At 44.4% G+C, this 20,883-nt stretch overlaps 1 protein-coding gene across 2 annotated transcripts in view; it reads right to left on the reverse strand.

Annotated features, from left to right (window-relative positions):
- Nucleotides 1–17,431, reverse strand: part of LOC137305742 (coiled-coil domain-containing protein 134-like) — a 28,288-nt gene extending 10,857 nt beyond the window's left edge. Inside the window, exons 1-5 of one of the 2 annotated variants that reach the window (XM_067974681.1) lie at nt 17,320–17,431; nt 14,143–14,256; nt 12,569–12,690; nt 11,803–11,887; nt 9,371–9,552 (exon numbers count right to left, since the gene is read on the reverse strand). In XM_067974681.1, coding sequence (XP_067830782.1) covers nt 9,371–9,552; nt 11,803–11,887; nt 12,569–12,690; nt 14,143–14,245 — 492 coding nt within the window. In that variant the 5' untranslated portion in view covers nt 14,246–14,256; nt 17,320–17,431. Of the gene's footprint in view, nt 1–9,370; nt 9,553–11,802; nt 11,888–12,568; nt 12,691–14,142; nt 14,257–17,289 lie in introns of both variants that reach the window. The other variant, XM_067974680.1, reaches the window with a different exon arrangement.
- Between the last annotated feature and the right edge of the window lie 3,452 nt (nt 17,432–20,883).

Genomic DNA, 20,883 nt, shown 5'->3' on the forward strand with positions numbered 1-20,883 from the left:
AGTCATACAGGCCAAAAATGCCCCAAGTTTGATCCTCAGTTTTGTCTTCAGTCAGCTGGCCTGAGTTAGTAAGGATGGTGCGATTTGCCTCTGCACTTGAGTTTGGGAGGGTAAAAAGAAAATCAGCCAGAGTTCGTGCTCCAGTTTATTTTCAGTAACTCTTGCTTGTAAATGCAAGCGTGAAAGTCTGTACTAAAACACAAAAAATGGTTGGAACCGTACCCACAATGATTCAGCGGCTTTATGAGAGAAAAGAAAAACACAAAAAGGCAGGACTGTATTAATATTTCAAAACTTACAAGCTGCAGTCCTAATTCTGAAATGAATTATCTAGTTTTAAATACACTACTCCCGTAGTTATAGTACTAATGATTAGGTCTTAAAATTTCCTTAATTTTCTAACACCAAGCATTCAGGGACATCAAATATATATTTTCCAATTGGACATAACACCAGCTGCATCCAAGTCACTGATTGTATCATGTAAGATGTATCAGAAAACCGGACGGACCACTAGGCACCGGACACAACAAAGGCAAACCAAGCCCAGTTGACCCTGCAAAGTCCTCCTCACTAACATCTGGGGACGTGTGCCAAAATTGGGAGAGCTGTCCCACAGACTAGTCAAGCAACAGCCTGACATAGCCATACTCACAGAATCATACCTTTCAGCCAACGTCCCAGACTCTTCCATCACCATCCCTGGGTATGTCATGTCCCACCGGCAGGACAATCCCACCAGAGGTGGTGGTACAGTGATATACAGTCAGAAGGGAGTGGCCCTAGGAGTCCTCAACATCTCATGGCATCAGGTCAAACATGGGCGAGGAAACCTCCTGCTGATTACCACCTACCGTTCTCCCTCAGCTGATGAATCAGTCCTCCTCCATGTTGAGCACCACTTGGAGGAAGCATTGAGGGTAGCAAGGGCACAGAATGTACTTTGGGTGGGGGACTTCAATGTCCATCACCAAGAGTGGCTCGGTAGCACCACTGCTGAACGAGCTGGCCAAGTCCTGAAGGGCATAGCTGCCAGACTGGGCGTGCGGCAGGTGGTGAGCGAACCAACACGAGGGAAAAACCTACTTGACCTCATCCTCACCAATCTACCTGTCGCAGATGCATCTGTCCACGACAATATTGGTAGGAGTGACCACCGCACAGTCCTTGTGGAGACGGAGTCCTGTCTTCACACTGAGGATACCATCCAATGTGTTGTGTGGCACTACCACCGTGCTAAATGGGATAGATTCAGAACAGATCTAGCAGCTCAAAACTGGGCATCCATGAGGTGCTGTGGGCCATCAGCAGCAGATTTGTATTCGAGCACAATCTGTAACCTCATGGCCTGGCATATTCCCCACTCTACTATTACCAACAAGCCAGGGGATCAACCCTGGTTCGATGAGAAGTGTAGAAGAGCATGCCAGGAGCAGCACCAGGTGTACCTAAAAATGAGGTGCCAACCTGTTGAAGCTACCACACAGAACTACATGCATGCTAAACAGCAGAAGCAACATGCTATAGACAGGGCTAAGCGATTCCACAACCAACGGATCAGATCAAAGCTCTGCAGTCCTGCCACATCCAGTCATGAATGGTAATGGACAATTAAACAACTAACGGGAGGAGGAGGCGCTGTGAACATCCCCATCCTCAATGATGGCAGAGTCCAGCACGTGAGTGCAAAAGACAAGGCTGAAGCGTTTGCAACCATCTTCAGCCAGAAGTGCCAAATGGATTATCCATCTCAGCCTCCTCCCGATATCCCCACCATCACAGAAGCCAGTCTTCAGCCAATTCGATTCACTCCACGTGATATCAAGAAATGGCTGAGTGCACTGGATACAACAAAGGCTATGGGCCCCGACAACATCCCGGCTGTAGTGCTGAAGACTTGTGCTCCAGAACCATCCATGCCTCTAGCCAAACTGTTCCAGTACAGCTACAATACTGGCATCTACCAGACAATGTAGAAAATTGTCCAGGTATGTCCTGTCCACAAAATGCAGGACAAATACAATCCGGCCAATTACCGTCTCATCAGTCTACTCTCAATCATCAGCAAAAGTGATTGAAGGTGTCACTGACAGTGCTATCAAGCGACACTTACTCACCAATAACCTGCTCACCAATGCTCAGTTTGGGTTCCGCCAGGATCACTCGGCTACAGACCTCATTACAGCCTTGGTCCAAACATGGACAAAAGATCTGAATTCCAGAGGTGAGCTAAGAGTGACTGCCCTTGACATCAAGGCAGCATTTGACTGAGAGTGGCACCTAGGAGCCCTAGTAAAATTGAAGTCAATGGTAATCAGGGGAAAACTCTCCAGTGGCTGAAGTCCTACCTAGCACAAAGGAAGATGGTAGTGGTTGTTGGAGGCCAATCATCTCAACCCCAGGACATTGGTGCAGAGGTTCCTGAGGGCAGTGTCCTAGGCCCAACCATCTTCAGCTGCTTCATCAATGACCTTCCCTCCATCATAAGGTCAGAAATGGGGATGTTCGATGATGATTGCATAGTGTTCAGTTCCATTCGCAACCCCTCAGATAATGAAGCAGTCCATGCTTGCATGCAGCAAGACCTGGACAACATCCAGGCTTGGGCTGATAAGTGGCAAGTAACATTCGTGCCGGACAAGTGCCAGGCAATGAGCATCTCCAACAAGAGAGAGTCTAACCACTTCCCCTTGACATTCAACTGCATTACCATCACTGAATCCCCCACCATCAGCATCCTGGGGGGGGTCACCATTGACCAGAAACTTAACTGGACCAGCCACATAAATACTGTGGCTACAAGAGCAGTTTGTGTAGAGATAAGGAATAATAAGGGGCAAAAAACACTCGTGGGCGTAGTATATAGGCCTCCTAATAGTTGCAACTCTGCTGGAAGAAGTATTAATCAGGAAATAGTCGGGGCATGTAATAAGGGAACAGCTATAATTATGGGGGATTTTAACTATCATATTAACTGGACAAATCAAATTGGGCAGGGTAGCCTTGAGGAAGAGTTTATTGAGTGTATTAGGGATGGATTTCTTGAGCAGTATGTAACTGAACCTACAAGGGGGCAAGCAACCTTGGACCTAGTCCTGTGTAATGAGCCAGGATTAATTAATAATGTCCGAGTTAAGGATCCCCTTGGAATGAGTGACCATAACATGGTTACATTCCATATCCAATTAGAGGGCGAGAAGGTTAGTTCTCAAACAAGCGTACTGAGCTTGAATAAAGGAGACTATGATGGTATGAGAGCGGAATTGATTAAAGTGGACTGGGAAAATAGTTTAAAGGGTAAGACGGTACATGAACAGTGGTGTTCATTTAAGGAGTTATTTTACAACTTTCAAAAAATATATATTCCACTGAGGAAAAAAGGGTGTAAAAGAAATGACAGCCATCCAGGGCTAAGTAAAGAAATTAAGGATTGTATCCGACTAAAAACAAGGACATATAAGGTAGCCAAACTTAGTGGGAGGATAGAAGATTGGGAAGTCTTCAAAAGACAGCAAAAAGTAACGAAAGGATTGATTAAGAAAGGGAAGATAGATTATGAAAATAAATTAGCAAAAAATATAAAAACAGATAGCAAGAGTTTCTACAGTTATATAAAAAGAAAAAGGGTGGCTAAGGCAAACATAGGTCCTTTAGAGGATGAGACCGGGAAATTAATGGTGGGAAACATGGAGATGGCAAAAATGCTGAACAAATATTTTGTTTCAGTCTTTACGGTAGAGGACACTAAGAATATCCCAACACTGGACAAACAGGGGGCTCTGGGGGGGAGGAGCTAAATACGATTAAAATCACTAAGGAATTGGTACTCAATAAAATAATGGGACTCAAGGCGGATAAATCCCCTGGACCTGATGGCTTACATCCAAGGGTCTTGAGGGAAGTGGCAGTAGGGATTGTGGATGCTTTGGTAATAATTTTCCAAAATTCTCTGGACTCGGCAAAGGTCCCGGCAGATTGGAAAACTGCTAATGTAACACCCTTATTTAAAAAGGGTAGTAGGCAGAAGGCTGGAAATTATAGACCAGTTAGCCTAACATCTGTGGTGGGTAAAATTTGGGAGTCTATAATTAAGGAGACAGTATCGGAACATTTGGATAAACATAATTTAATAGGACAAAGTCAGCATGGCTTTACGAAGAGGAAATCATGTCTGACAAATTTGCTTGAGTTCTTTGAGGATATAACGTACAGGGTGGTTAAAGGGGAACCAGTGGATGTAGTGTATTTGGACTTCCAGAAGGCATTCGACAAGGTGCCACATAAAAGATTATTGCTCAAGATAAAGAATCACTGGATTGGGGGTAATATTCTGGCATGGGTGGAGGATTGGTTATCTAACAGGAAGCAGAGAGTTGGGATAAATGGTTCATTCTCGGACTGGCAACCTGTAGCCAGTGGTGTTCCGCAGGGGTCGGTGCTGGGTCCCCAACTCTTTACAATCTATATTAACGATTTGGAGGAGGGGACCGAGTGTAACATATCAAAGTTTGCAGATGATACAAAGGTGGGAGGGAAAGTAGAGAGTGAGGAGGACATAAAAAACCTACAAGGGGATATAGACAGGCTGGGTGAGTGGGCGGAGATTTGGCAGATGCAATACAATATTGGAAAATGTGAGGTTATGCACTTTGGCAGGAAAAATCAGTGAGCAAGTTATTATCTTAATGGCGAGAAACTGGAAAGTACTGCAGTACAAAGGGATCTGGGGGTCCTAGTGCAAGAAAATCAAAAAGTTAGTTTGCAGGTGCAGCAGGTGATCATGAAGGCCAACGGAATGTTGGCTTTTATTGCTAGGGGGATAGAATTTAAAAACAGCGAGGTATTGCTGCAGTTATATAAGGTATTGGTGAGACCGCACCTGGAATACTGCATACAGTTTTGGTCTCCATACTTAAGAAAAGACATACTTGCTCTCGAGGCAGTACAAAGAAGGTTCACTCGGTTAATCCCGGGGATGAGGGGTGGACATATGAGGAGAGGTTGAGTAGATTGGGACTCTACTCATTGGAGTTCAGAAGAATGAGAGGCGATCTTATTGAAACATATAAGATTGTGAAGGGGCTTGATCGGGTGGATGCGGTAAGGATGTTCCCAAGGATGGGTGAAACTAGAACTAGGGGGCATAATCTTAGAATAAGGGGCTGCTCTTTCAAAACTGAGATGAGGAGAAACTTCTTCACTCAGAGGGTGGTAGGTCTGTGGAATTTGCTGCCCCAGGAAGCTGTGGAAGCGACATCATTAAATAAATTTAAAACAGAAATCGACAGTTTACTAGAAGTAAAAGGAATTAGGGGTTACGGGGAGCGGGCAGGAAATTGGACATGAATTTAGATTTGAGGTTAGGATCAGATCAGCCATGATCTTATTGAATGGCAGAGCAGGCTCGAGGGGCCGATTGGCCTACTCCTGCTCCTATTTCTTATGTTCTTATTTAGGTCAGATGCTGGGTATTCTGCGGCGAGTGACTCACCTCCTGACTCCCCAAAGCCTTTCCACCATCTACAAGGTACAAGTCAGGAGTGTGATGGAATACTCTCCACTTGCCTGGATAAGTGGAGCTCCAACAACATTCAAGAAGCTCGACACCATCCAGGACAAAGCAGCCTGCTTGATTGGCACCCCATCCACCACCCTAAACATTCACTCCCTTCACCACCGGCGCACCATGGCTGCAGTGTGTACCATCTACAAGATGCACTGCAGCAACTCGACAGCACCTCCCAAACCCGCGACCTCTACCACCCAGAAGGACAAGGGCAGCAGGCACATGGGAACAACACCACCTGCACGTTCCCCTCCAAGTCACACACCATCTCAACTTGGAAATATATCGTCGTTCCTTCATCGTCTCTGGGTCAAAATCCTGGAACTCCCTATCTAACAGCACTGTGAGAGAACCTTCACCACACGGACTGCAGCGGTTCAAGAAGGCAGCTCACCACCACCTTCTCAAGGGCAATTAGGGATGGGTAATAAATGCTGGCCTCGCTAGCGATGCCCACATCCCATGAATGAATAAAAAAAGATAGGTAGGCCAGGTAGATAAACTCTAAAATTTCCAATAACCCGAATAAGCATTTCCTAATATAAAGCACTCGCACACACAACTAATTCTGCAGAGCAAGTATTTTTAGGAGGTCACACACAAGACGGGGTCAGGACCAGGTGTTATAAGAGACATTACTTACTAACAGTTTATGAGAACTGACAAGAAATGTACTAAGCAGAAGGGCAGGTGGTCAGGGGTCAGTATGAAATAGAAAGACTGAATAGAGATGGACCAAAAGCAGATAAGGAAGCGAAGGACATGCTTTTCTACGCAACGGGAACAATGAGCAACAGATAGATGGTACCGCGTAGACACAGTGAAGCGAGAAACGTAAGGAATGTCACTTGCACGGTGAGCGTACTCACATATTCAAAGCATCCTACGCACTCTCATCCCACGTACTCCCCGCGTGGGAGACTTCTACTGCCTCCCAAAGATACACAAAGCCAACACACCCGGACGTCCTATCGTATCTCCCTGTGTGAGAACCTCTCTGGATACATCGAGGGCAACCTGAAACCCATCGTACAGGGAACCCCCAGCTTCTGTCGCGACACTACAGACTTCCTACAAAAACTCAGTACCCACGGACCAGTTGAACCAGGAACACTTCTCACCACGATGGACGTCTCGGCACTATACACCAGTATCCCCCACGATGACGGCATCGCTGCGACAGCATCAATACTCAACACCAACAACAGCCAATCTCCAAACGCCATCCTACAACTCATCCGCTTCATCCTGGATCACAATGTCTTCACCTTCAATAACCAGTTCTTTACCCAAACACACGGAACAGCCATGGGGACCAAATTTGCACCCCAATACGCCAACATTTTCATGCACAAGTTCGAGCAGGACTTCTTCACTGCACAGGACATCCAACCAACGCTATACACCAGATACATCGATGACATTTTCTTTCTATGGACCCACGGCGAAGAGTCACTAAAGAGACTACACGATAACATCAACAAGTTCCATCCCACCATCAAGCTCACCATGGACTACTCCTCAGAATCAGTTTCTTTCTTGGACACACGAATCTCCATCAAAGACGGGCACCTCAGCACCTCACTCTACCGCAAGCCCACGGACAACCTCACGATGCTCCACTTTTCCAGCTTCCACCCTAACCACGTCAAAGAGGCCATCCCCTATGGACAGGCCCTGCGAATACACAGGGTCTGCTCAGACGAGGAGGAACGGGATGGACACCTACAGACTCTGAAAGACGCCCTGGTAAGAACGGGATATGACGCTCGACTCATCGATCGACAGTTCCGACGGGCCACAGCGAAAAATCGCATAGACCTCCTCAGAAGACTAACACGGGACGCAACCAACAGAGTACCCTTCGTCGTCCAGTACTTCCCCGGAGCGGAGAAACTACGCCATGTTCTCCGCAGCCTTCAACATGTCATCAATGACGACGAACACCTCGCTATGGCCATCCCCACACCTCCACTACTCGCCTTTAAACAGCCACCCAACCTCAAACAGACTATCGTTCGCAGCAAATTACCCAGCTTTCAGGAGAACAGCGTCCACGACACCACACAACCCTGCCACGGTAACCTCTGCAAGACATGCCAGATCATCGACACAGATACCACCATCACACGAGAGGACACCACCCACCAGGTGCATGGTTCATACTCCTGTGACTCGGCCAACGTTGTCTACCTCATACGCTGCAGGAAAGGATGCCCCGGAGCATGGTACATTGGCGAGACCATGCAGACACTGCGACAACGGATGAACGGACACCGCGCAACAATCGCCAGACAGGAGGGTTCCCTCCCAGTTGGGGAACACTTCAGCAGTCAGGGACATTCAGCCACCGATCTTCGGGTAAGCGTTCTCCAAGGCAGCCTTCGAGACACACGACAACGCAAAATCGTCGAGCAGAAATTGATAGCCAAGTTCCGCACCCATGAGGACGGCCTCAACCAGGATCTTGGGTTCATGTCACGCTACACGTTACCCCACCAGCGAACAAAGGCTATCTGTTTTTAATAATGGGTCATTTGCTGGCTTTCTCTGCCTTCCGGATGTTTCTGCCTCTCTCTCTCTCTCTGTTTTTTTTTCCTGTTTGTTTTTTTGTTGAATGTGTATTCGGGGGTTCTGTAGGTGACACCTCTCTGTCTGAACACGGTGATTGCCTTGGCAACGGGCAGTTGCAGGGGCAGTCTGTAAACACCATGTATTGTTCTATGATGTATAAATGCGTAGGCTTCAAGGAGCTCCTGAACATTTACCTGAGGAAGGAGGAAGCCTCCGAAAGCTTGTAGATTTCAAATAAAAATCGTTGGACTATAACTTGGTGTTGTAAAATTGTTTACAATTGTCAACCCCAGTCCATCACCGGCATCTCCACAACATATTAACTAGACATAGATAGGACGAGTTGACATAATAGCATCAAGTTCGGAGGACGTAATTAACCCCAAAAAGATACAAAACAACGGAGCCCCTCAGGGACTTTGACCTAGTCTTGCTTAGGCTAGCGTGAGCTGTCAGGATGACACGATTACGACACCCGAAGAGTCCGTTGCATGTGAGTTACTATCGGTGCCAGTCTCATGGGAACTTCATGTAATGGTTGTATCATTGATTAGATATTAATCAGACGTCTCAATATTCCCTAGTCTTTGAACCTGTATTAAGGGTAAGGTTATATGACAATATCCTATCAAAACCCAACATATCAAAGTATGGACTATCTTTCAGTGTAAAGGTTTATCGAGTAAGTAATATTGAGACATTAAGGTTCTTCACCAACTACCTGAAAGAATAGTCAGCATTAGTGCAACAAACTGTGATTCATATTAATTGGAAAATTAAAACCACTAGGTTTATGTGTGTATTTTGCCTGTGAACTCAGTACAAACCAGTTGGAGACAGTATTGATTCTCAAAGGGTGGTCTCAATCCCTGGCTTACATTGCTACTAAAAACGTTTAAACTTTGTGTCAGAAATAAAACCTTCATTTTTGTCCCCTTCCTCCTCTCACGTTTCCTCAGGCAGCACGTCACTTGTCGGCACAGCAGTTCGGCAGGCGAGTTGCTCTCAGATATCTGCCGATGCCACTTGAGAGCTTCCCACTAGGAGGTGCTAGTTATCTCTTCCTCAGATTGTGGGATGAGACTGTGAACCCATCTTACAGGAAATTACTGACTCCCTGATTCTGTGTCCCAACACTCTGCACCAGTCTCCAAGTCCGTAAGTTTTATAGCAATGCCAATAGTTCTATATACTGAAGACAAACAAAGCCTTCAAACTTTCATCTCTCACCAGATTTAGAAGCTGTGTGTGTGGCCCTCCATTGAATACTCCTGTTTGGTTACAGAAACTGATTCCCCATCGGATTAAGTTGTTCCAATTGGAGTTGCGATCAAAGTAATGGTGGACAATCTTCGGAAAACGCAGAGCCACGTCCCCAAAGAAGGCTGTGTTTTCAACAATGTGGGAATAAGCTGAAAAACAAAGCAGGATTGACATTACTGATGGAAAGCTTATTTCTACCATTCAGAAAAACACAACTGCCTTAGAGACAGATGTAACAAAGGGATGAAATGTTCCAGCTTGGAAGTACAATTACATTGGTATCTAAATTCCATATAATTATACCTCATTTTGGTGTTTTTCTGGCCTTCCTGTAAGTGCTGACATGCTGGGGAATGGTTTAATAGGTGCCAACCACCCTCCTGACCTGCACCCAAGTACCCATTCTTTATGGGTGAGCTCCACTCGAGGGACTTGAGCACAAAATCTAGGCTGACACACTTCAGTGCCAGTACTGAGGGAGTGCTGCACTGTCAGAGGTGCCGTCTTTCGGATAAGATCTTAAACCGAGGACCCATCTGCCCTCTCAGGTGGACTTAAAAGATCCCATGGCACTTTTCCAAAGAATAGGGGTGTTCTCCCCTGTGTCCTGGCCAATATTTATCCCTCAACAAACACCTGGGAACAGATTATCTGGTCATTATCACATTGCTATTTGTGGGAGCTTGCTGTGTAAAAAATTGAGTATCGACTTTCTTACATTACAACAGTGACTGCACTTCAAAAATTCTTAATTGGCTGTAAAGCGTTTTGGGACGTCCTGAGGTCATGAAAGGTGCTATAGAAACATAGAAAATAGGAACAGGAGTAGGCCATTCGGCCTATATAAATGCAAGTTCTTTTTCTTTTAGTTGGTGTTAGTGGGTTAATCAACTGCAGGGGACAAAACAACTGTGCCTGATCATGTCCTCAGCTGCCATCTACCCCTATTAACTGCTCTTTATTCATTCTCAGGATGTGGGCATTGCTGACAAGGCTGCCATATATTGCCGGTGCCTAGTTGCCCTAGAGAAGGTGGCAAGCCTTCTTCTTGAACTGCTGGAGTTTGTGTGGTGAAGGTGCTCCCACAAGTGGGAGTTGGGTAATGAGTTCCAGCAGATGTCACTGGACAGTGGTCAGGAAAGGAGATTTTGACTGGTTTTCCCCTCCCTAGCCCAGAGTACCAAGACCAATTGTAACATCTCCCTCAGAGAAGTTTACAATTGTAAACAATTTTACAACACCAAGTTATAGTCCAGCAATTTTATTTTAAATTCACAAGCTTTCGGAGGCTACCTCCTTCCTCAGGTGAACGATGTGAAAATTTTCACCTATCCACCCATTCCACTAGCATCTATTTCTTCCTCAAGCCTTTTACAGTCCTTGCTGTTTGCCAAACCCCTTTCGTGATGTCAGCGGATTCTGAGATTATGCTCCCTATACCCGTGTCCAAATTCTATATATACCAAGAATCTTTGTACTCAGCGCTGACCCCGGGATACACCACTTCCAACCTTAATCCAGTCTGAGCAACACCACCAATGGCCAAGTGGGTAAAGGCTCCAAGCAATACAGACCAAAGGCCCATGGTTTGATTTACAATCTATACTCAGTTATAGAATCATACAGCACAGAAGGAGGCCATTCAGCCCAACGTGCTTGTGCTGGCTCTTTGAAAGAGCTATCCAATTAGTTCCACTCCCCTGTTATTTCCCCATAGTCCTGTAAATTTTTCCTTTCCAAGTACATATACAATTCCCTTTTGAAAGTTACTATTGAATCTGCTTCCACCGCCCTTTCAGGCAGAGCATTACAGATCATAACAACTCGCTGTGTAAAAAACATTTCTCCTCATCTCAACTCCGGTTCTTTTGTCAATTACCTTAAATCTGTGTCCTCTGGTTACTGACCCTCCTACCGGTGGAAACAGTTTCTCCTTATTTACTCTATCAAAAACCTTCATTATTTTGAACACCTCTATTAAATCTCCCATTAACCTTCTCTGCTCTAAAGAAAACAATCCCAGCTTCTCCGGTCTCCCCCACATAATTGACGACTCTCATCCCAATACTCTTATATTTGATAATTTTTGATGATCTTAGGGCAGCAGTTGGCTTCAGACCCCTGAAGTTGGTAGGAAAAAAAATGTTATCAGCCAGGGATCCTGCTAGAAAGAGTGGATTTTGGGGGAGTACGGGATCGGGCTTGTCCGTGATGCTCACCATCATCAAATTACAGAGGAAAAAAATCAGTCTAAGCTCACACACAAAAAAAAGGGCAACTTGGGCAAGATCCGAGGTTCTCCAGAAATGGTACCTGTGGGAATATTAAGGAGAACAGGAGACAAAAATGCTTACAATGTTAAAGCATGACAGAAGGAAAAATATTCAGCCTAGACCCACCATCCTTAAGTTTTTCATCACGAGGTAGTGGTCCATCTGCTTGCACATCAGCGGCAGTCAGTACTGTCTTGGAGTCTTCCAGTACCTGGAATGAATAGAAATCAAATTGTGTTTCAATTTAAAAGAGTCTCATATTTTCTAACTCCTTTCGAAATCAGTTCTGAAGAATTGAGCTGAGCTTTAACATCCTTCTGTTTGGTTTCCAATTTTTCTGCAGCGGTTTTTTTTACTTTGAGTGAGTGTTGAGAACTTCTGAGAAACTGGTTTGAAGGAGTTATTGGGCCTGCCAGTGTGAGGGAGCTTCGTAAACACATACAGCTAAACCTGAAGTAATTAGGGTTCGTGACTCTCTGAAATATTAATTCAGTTCCTCGCCAGCCATCTTAAATTTGACATGAAGTCTTGTAACAGATGGAGGCTTACAGTTTGCAACGCCCCACGGCATGCTTTACAATTAGGCTGGATTCAAACAGAGACTGTAGAGAATCTAAAACCATTATACCAACCACAGTAATTGGGAAGGATGGGGTGGGAGAACAGAGGAGAAAGAGATCACTATGTACCAACTGAAGGGACCAAGGTGGGATTGCAATGAGTTCACTTACCGAAAGGGCCGTGAGAGACGTGAAGAAGGAGTGGATTACTGATTATGCAATGACCAAAAGGAACAGTGGGGGGACTACTAGTGGGGTCAGGGGAGGGGTTAGATCACTCTGTGCCAACGAAAGGGACGGAGTGAAGATCACGCACGATGTCCTTTGCTCACCTTGAACAGTCCTTTCAACATGATGTCGATAATCTTGTACTGCTGATTAATGTCATTTAATTCAATCATGTTCTTCAAAGCATGCATCTGATCTTTGCGTTTTGTTTCAAAGAGCTTTCTATCTAAAGAGCAATGTTGTTCAGGAAAGTAAGCAGTGCCATAATTTAGAGATTTTACTGCATGGTTTTATTCACAATCCAATGAGTGCACTGTACATGCAGTCCCAACAGAAGCAAGTTCCTGTTCTACTAATCCCTCGCCATAAAACTGATATACAAGGGTCACTTTTTAAGAAGTGAAAAACATTCATGTTATAGTTTAAATATGTGACAATTCCCTGATGGCTCAGAGACTTTATACAGTGAGTAGTTGAGCCACACAGACCAAACAGGGCCCAGTCTCAGTTCCTGGCTTGTGCGGAGTTAGTTGGTCTCATATGGGGCAGCAGCAGGGGTGCTACAACTAGTCTCTTAGGTGCTGTTAAATTTGTCAGGGTTCCCACTTCTGACAGCAATCCCTACAGATATGTGCTCATGTGGACATTGAGTGAAAGATCTATCCAATAAGTAGCCTGCCAAAACTCTCAGCCACGGCCAGTGAGTCGAGATACTCAAAGATGTCCATTGAAGGAGTCTCAGTGAGGGTCAGTCCCTCCAGGTGTGAAGAGGGAAGAAAAATGACAAAGAAAAAAAGGTAAACGTTCACAACTTTAACAAATCAAATCATAGTGTCAAACTTTTATTTCACTGGGGCTGTTTTCGTTAGAACAGAGATTTGATCGAGATGTTTAAAATTTATGACGGGATGGGACAAAGTAAATGGAAAAAAACTGTTTCCAGTGGTTCAGGAGTTTAGGACGAGGGAACATAGATATAAGATTAAATATAAAAGGTTTAGGACAGAGCAGGAGAAACATTTTTTTTTGTTACACAGAGAGGCTGTGGAATGCACGACCAGAGATAGTGATTGAAGCAGAGACCATGTCATTTTAGAATAGGTTAGATAGGTGGTTGAAGGAAAGGGAGATAAAGGGTTACAGGAACAGGGCAAGCACAGGGGATTAGAACTACTGCTTGTGTGGACAGTAAACACGACACGGACTGGTTGGGCCTGTTTCCAGGTTGTAATTTCTATGTAATGGTATTAAAGGAATAACAAACCTTGCAGAAATCAGAATTCAAAGTGTACAGCTTAATTTTTTCTCCCTCCCTCCCACTAGCACCCTCTGGTACCTCATCCTTTGTGTGATACTAAATAGGGTCAGCAGGCTACTCGACAGTAGAGTGCATCACAGGCGAGTATGATTCTGTCTTCACCCAACATTTTACACAAGCACAAACAGGGGTCGCTGGCTAGTGATCAGGAGCTAGAACCGTGGCTCTGTATGAAGGAGAGATCAGGAGTATGAGAAAATCACAGGCATGAACCTCCACTGTGCAGCAATCCACTGCCCCCTGTACTATCCTAGGAAGCAGGGATTTTTTTAATATCATGTTTGTCTTGACATTCCTATTAGATTGAAAGAAGTAGCAAGATTATATATTATATTTTAGTCCCAGTGCCAGAAAGGATACAGATTTCTAGACTTGAATCCAAGTTTTGTTTTTGACCACTGGAAGGTTTGAATGCAGTCAACCACATGCTCATCACAATCACACAGACCTGTAGGACATCCATGGTCTAAGAGACTATTATAAAGAAAAATAAGTACATTTGTTAAATATCAATTAAATAGATTTATATAAAATATAATTCAATTGGATTCCAGGTGGAATCCATTCTTTCTCTCAGTATTATCCTCATCACATGGCATAATATTGAATCATCACTAGTCTTTTCACTCACAGGACAAAGGATGGAGTAAGGATATTCTAAAGCTGAGTTTTAGGAATATATTGGGACAGTGTAAAGGGAGTTTCATGCTGCGTAAAATACTGAACCATGTTCTATTCCTCACAGAGACCTGTCAAGTGCTCCCAGGTTGGCTACAGCATAGGTGTGATCCCCAGCAAAGCTACCTCTGCTCTGATCCACCACAACCTCCAAAGAGTACTGATGATGCAGTGTTGACCATTAAAAATCGCTGACTAGCCATAAGCAAGGCTACAGTGACACCATTTCAGTAAACACCTTACACACATTACAGATAAATGTACTTCATGTGCTTATTAACATAACAAACATCTCCCACCATTCAGTGTGAAACTTTGCAGTTTTTCTTTTACCAAAGTTTGCAATTCTGGTGTGAATTTCTCAGAACACCAAATCTTAGTGAAGCTTCTAGGGTTTTTGTCCAGCAGTTGGGAGCAGTACTTGGACTTCATCAGAGTGGTCGCTGAGAATGTTAATTCCCACAACAAGACTTGCCAGACGCCCCCCCCCGCGCTCTCCACCCAGACCCTGGTTGGATGCTGCTTGTTATTGGTTAGGCTTGCTTTCTTCTTCTGGCCTGGAGTGGTTATATCGATTGAGATCACATGACCAATGACAGTGTCTATTACTCATTTTTTAATTACTAATTAATAATGCAATTAGCCATATTTGGATACCTAATTAGCTACATGGGGCTGGTTGACATATTATTAGTTAAAATTAGTTTTCATACTGGCTATTCCTTTGCCCTCATGACAGATTTGCAATTGGTGCTGAACTCCAGCTACTTCTGTCCTGTGCATTCATACCTATCAGGGACTATGTCTGTAATACTAACAATGAAAAACAGCAAACCAACAAAGAATAAGCTTTGGCAACTCCTCTTAATGTTTCTGACTTGAGACATAAGGGGGCTTCAGAGTGAGACAAAACTATTGTCACATCAATCTGAGCTGGGAACCTAGGCTGCTGAGGTGAACAGATAGTGTTTCACACACATATCTCCCATTTATCCTTCTCCAGATTTAAAAAAGGATAGTCTGATAATCTGGGACTGCTCTGCAATTTTTGATGGTTGGATCAAGTGGCTGATGGTATATTTTAAATTGATCCAAGTATGTTGTCAGAGCACTTGCCAAAGTTTAAATTTTCTTTCCCTGCTGTTCTCCTATTCCTCATTGCTAGAGCTATTGTAGAAAAATAAATTGCTTATACACACTGACCCACAACTGCATGTCACTTTTTTTTAAAAAAGATACCATTTACCATGCCATCACTTACTTTTAATCAATGGACTTGGGGTCAGGTGAACTGTAATCTATTAAACATTTGTCATTAATCAGCAAGCAAGTGCACAGTGTCTTATTACAAGGAGGATATTCATGGACTTGTACACACACTTATACCTGTACAGCAAAGATTACCACAAAACTCTTATCCTGTTCTTTTTCTACAGAAGTTAGTCAACTAATGGGTCCACTACTCTAGAGAAAAACAGTTTTAGTATATCTAGTATCACATGAGGCTTGTTAATTTTGTACTTGTGTCCTGCAGCTGGTACACTGAGAATGAGAGCAGAGATAGTTTTACCATATATATCTCACCTATACTGTAATACAGGTGGTATCACTGCCAAGCCCAATCCTGTGCTCAACAGATGTCTGCACATGTTCACTTCTAGCAGGAATGCCTGGATAGCAATCAGGAGTGTAAATCCTAACTGATTTTTTCCCCCTAACTATAACCTAGGGCTGCTGAGGCCAACTGTAGGTGTGACACTGGCTGAAGTCAGCAAACTCAAGACCAGAATTGAACCTGGGGCCATCTGGTCTGTGCAGATCAGCTTCGGGTTGACATTACTAACTGAGCTATTAGGGAGCTGATTAGTTATTATACTAATAGCCTCACATTGACTGGAAAGGTTAATAATCATACCAAATCCCTTTTCCTTTGGACACCCTTGCAACAGGTGTATACACATTACAATATATTTACCAAAATTAAAATCCATATGCCATTCCTTAGCTCATCCAGTTAATTGATCCCTTTGAATGCCCCAACCCCCCTGACACTCAACTGGTAGCACAAGCTTGGTATCATCAGCAAATTTATTCCAAAACCTGACCATTCACCACCTCAGTTTTGAAAACCAGTGTGTGAGTTTTAATCATAGAATCATTTAGCACAGAAGGAGGCCATTTGGTCAATCATGCCTGTGTCAGCTCTCTGATAGCTATTCAATTAGTCTCACTCCCCTGCTCAATCCCCCTAGCCCTGCAATTTTTTCCTTTTTAAATGTTTACCCAATTCCCTTTTGAAAGTTACTATTGAATTTGCTTCCACCGCCCTTTCAAGCAGCGAATTCCAAATCATGACTGGCTGAGTAAAAATGTCTACTCATCTCGTCACTGGCTCTTTTGATAATTATTTTAAATCTGTGTCCTCTAGTTTTGAACATCGCTATTAAATATTTATGTCAACTCCTTTAATCGTTATAAACTCCTCAATTAGATTTCCCCTTATTATTCTATACTCTATAAAGCCATGCACCCAGTATGCTTTTTTTAAACAGCCTTATCAACTTGTCGTGCAGAGGAGGAGCTTCCAGTCTGGGCTGACTGCAATCACTGACCCTTGTCTGGTTATAATAGATCCCCAGTAACTGAGTAACAGCGAATAGCCCAGCGCCAGCTCGAGAATGAGAAATGTTAATATGTTAATAGAATCAAACAGCACAGGAGGAGGCCATTCGGCCCCTCGTGCCTGTGCCGGCTCTCTGAAAGAGCTGTCCAATTAGTCCCTGAATAAATCGTACAAAAGACAGTAATAATTAGAAGTGATGGGCCTACCAAGTCGCAAGGTTTGACCGTGAAACGCACGTTTTATAAACCATTTCATGGGCGCACCCGACACGTTGAGCAACGGGAGGCCTTCGTTGCACCGCGGCGATGCTCGCAGGCGGTCGGGCCAGCTGCCACCGCACGGGTGATTGTGCGCATGTGCGCCGGGTGAATAGTTCCGATCGGCTGTCAAGCAGACGCACGCATGCGCGGAGGACGCGATGTCGGCAGTCAAGCAGACGTACGCATGCGCGGAGGACGCGACGTCGGCTGTCAAGCGGATGCACGCGCGGAGGCCGCGATGTCAGCTGTCACTCAGACGTACGCATGCGCAGAGGACGAGATGTCGCCGGTCAAGCAGACACACGCACGCGCAGAGGCCGCCTGTCAAGCGGACGCACGCATGCGCTTTAATCCATGCCGGTTTAACGGTGCCTCTGGCGCGTGCAGCGATTGGCTGAGGCAGGCGCCGCCGCGAGCGCCCAGCTCAGCGCTGAGTGACCGGATGCCGCAACGACACGTGTTCATGTCTGACCTTCGGCCACTGTCCAGGTTGACCTCAACCGGAAAGTACCTTAAATGGGAATTGGTCATTTGAGGATAAAAGAGGAATGTTAAAGGAAGTAAAGAGCCAGTGGGAATGGACTGTGAAGAAAGACACGGACTTAATGGGTGGAATGGCCGTTTTCCATTCTTCACTATCCAGAGAATCTCCTGCAACGGCTTCTCTTCCCACTCCGTTACCCCAAGGATCTATCCTGGGCCCCCTCCTCTCCCTCAGCAACATCATCCGAAAACACCAGGAGCATAAATCAGACAAAATTTAACACTGAGTCACATGAGTTACTAGGACAGGTGATCAAAAGCCTGCTCAAGGAGGTGGGTTTTAAGGAACGGCTTGGAGGAGAGTGAGGCAGAGAGGTTTAGGGAGGAAATTCCAGAGTTTAAGGCCGAGGCAGCTGAAGGCATGGCCGCCAATGGTGGAGTGATGAAAATCAGGGGATGGGCCTAAGTTCATATTCCACAATGACCAGAATGCGTACGAAAGATCTAAACACGGGCCAGAATTGGAGGAACGCAGCGATGTTGGAGGGTTGTAGGAGGTCACAAAGACAGGGTGGGTTGAGGCTTTGAAGGGATTTAAAAACAAGGATGAGAATTTTAAAATCGAGGAGTTGCCAGACAGGAGCCAATGTAGGTCAATGAGCACAGAGGTGATGGGAGAATGGGACTTGGTGCGAGTTAGGATATGTGCAGCAGAGTTTGGATGAGCTGAAGTTTATGGAAGTGGGAGGCTAGCCAGGAAAGCACTGGAATTGCTGAGGCTAGAGGTAACAAAGGCATAGATGAGGGTCTCAGCAGCAGATGAGCTGAGAGAGCAGTGGAGACAAGCAATGTTACAGAAGTGGAAGTAGGCGGTCTTGTTGATGGAAAGGATATGGGATCGGAAGCTTATCTCAGATTGTAGGACCTGCTGGTGGGTCTGGGGAAATTTGCCATACAGAGCCAAGATGCAAAAGGATGTTGGGGAAGGGCGCCTCCAACTGTTTGACCATGTTTAGATCTTTCAAACATGTTCTGGTCACCAAAGAGTGTGAACTCTTGGTGTCCACCAGTTTGCTTGAAAACTTCAGTGACCGATGGGAATCTCAGGATATTGAATGTCTTATTTACCCCAATTTCAAAATTGTCATTTAAAAATATTTGGTTACTGAATTTTAGTTTTGATAGGCTGCTCATTATTCCTTTTAGGAAGGCTACTTAGAGTTGTTCTTTCTGACCTGTACTAAATAGGAGAACTACTGAAGTGTTACTCTGGCTGCTTACCCACATTTACAACTTTAATACACATCTGGGTGTCCTGAAAGATAATCACATCATCTCCACCGGAAGTTTCCCATCACTGGTAGTCATCGCAGAGGATCAAGTGCTTAATCAATCCAAAAGAAAATTGTCACTTGAAAAAGATCAGATATTAATTTTGGTTTGTATGAACCGCTGTTTATTTTATCAATTGTGTGCTCTGTTTAGGGTAGGGTAGGGGAGGTGATGTTTTCAGTTGTTCTGGTAGGTTTGGGCTTTGATGTATGCCATTCATCATCAGTCCGTACAGGAAACTGAAGTGAAATATGGGAATGTCTATAAATACTGAAATGACATTACATCGCCCAGGTATGCTAGTTAATGATAATACATTCTGTTGGGCACTACAAGTGCAAAGATATGTATCACCACTAGATTATCCATTGTGACTTTTTTTTTTAAAATGGTGATACGTCATCATCCCTCGTGAAAAAACTAATAGCAATATTTAGGCAGACTTTTAAAATAACCTTTTTTAATAACTACAGCATCTGTACAACATCTAACATTTACAAGAAGGATTAAGATAATTTAATTGTCAAGTTGATACTTTCTTTGTTGTGAAATTCTCATTGTAACAATTTTAAATAAGCTTCACTTGATTGGTTATTAAAGACCACACAGGCAATGTGGTTTGAGGTTCAGAACACATAGCATTTCCAAAATGGTCAACATTAAAAGTAAATCACATAATCCAATGATTATAGGACTTAACTGTACCCAGTATAAGCATGGACAGATACAGCAAAGTCAGCCATTTCATTACAAGACAAAGTGAGAAACATGAAGAAAGCAAGACATCAGCTGACTCCATGTTAGGACCTCCTTGAACATTGTACCAAAAAATACTTTCCAACAGTTTAATTGTTTGTGCAAGGCAGTGTAAAACATGGGAGTCAATCTGAAATTCCAATCTGAAAGATGATATTTTCAGTTTGCATGGGACATAGAAATATTAAGTCAAACTTAAATTCTCATCTCCTAGTTTATTTTAGCTTTTGAAAGCTGAGCTGTAGCAAATATTAACAGAAAACAATTAGTGTCTGCCAAACCTCTTGATGCGCTGCTGCAGTTCTTTGATCAGCAACTCCGAGCACTTTGTGTGGAAAGCCTATTACAATAGACTTAAGGAAAGACTTTCGCTTTGGGTGGCGAACGGGCTCGACATCGGCGATGTGCCTGTGGCAGCCTCCCAGCGTGACAGTGGGAGCCCTGAACCAGTGTCCGTTTCGGGCCTCTAGCATTTTGTTGGCAAGCTGTGGGCGCTGCTCCATGCATCTAAGGCTTGTTGGGAAGTGAGGGCATGAGAATGGGCTGGCAGATTATTGTGGGGCCCGAAGCAGGCCCCATAAAAATCTTTTTTAAAAGCCCCGCCCCCCCCCACCAAAAAAAAACATACCTTTTTTGGAGATGCCTCCAACAATCCCTTTAAGGATGGCCAGTAAAAGGCCTCTCAATGTCCAGAGCAATGGAATTGGCATGTGCTGTGTATAGTCCACCCATTTCTCTTTGAAAGTTGCAATCGGGGCCCTACAGCAGGCGTAGCATCCCAATTTGCATAACTAAAGAGCCTCCCGAGCAGGGTGGGAGTGCTGGGCGACCATTTCGAAGTCTGCCTGAAAGTTGATTCAGGTGTGTAAATGATCATACAAAGTCCCCATCAAAATTTTAAACTGCCATTCACCTGTGGCTCAGGGAAGAACCAGGCAGCTAGCAACTGGAAGTGCTCAAAATCATGAA

This window comes from Heptranchias perlo, chromosome 40, assembly GCF_035084215.1.
Source record: "Heptranchias perlo isolate sHepPer1 chromosome 40, sHepPer1.hap1, whole genome shotgun sequence".
In the NCBI taxonomy this organism is placed as follows: domain Eukaryota; kingdom Metazoa; phylum Chordata; class Chondrichthyes; order Hexanchiformes; family Hexanchidae; genus Heptranchias; species Heptranchias perlo.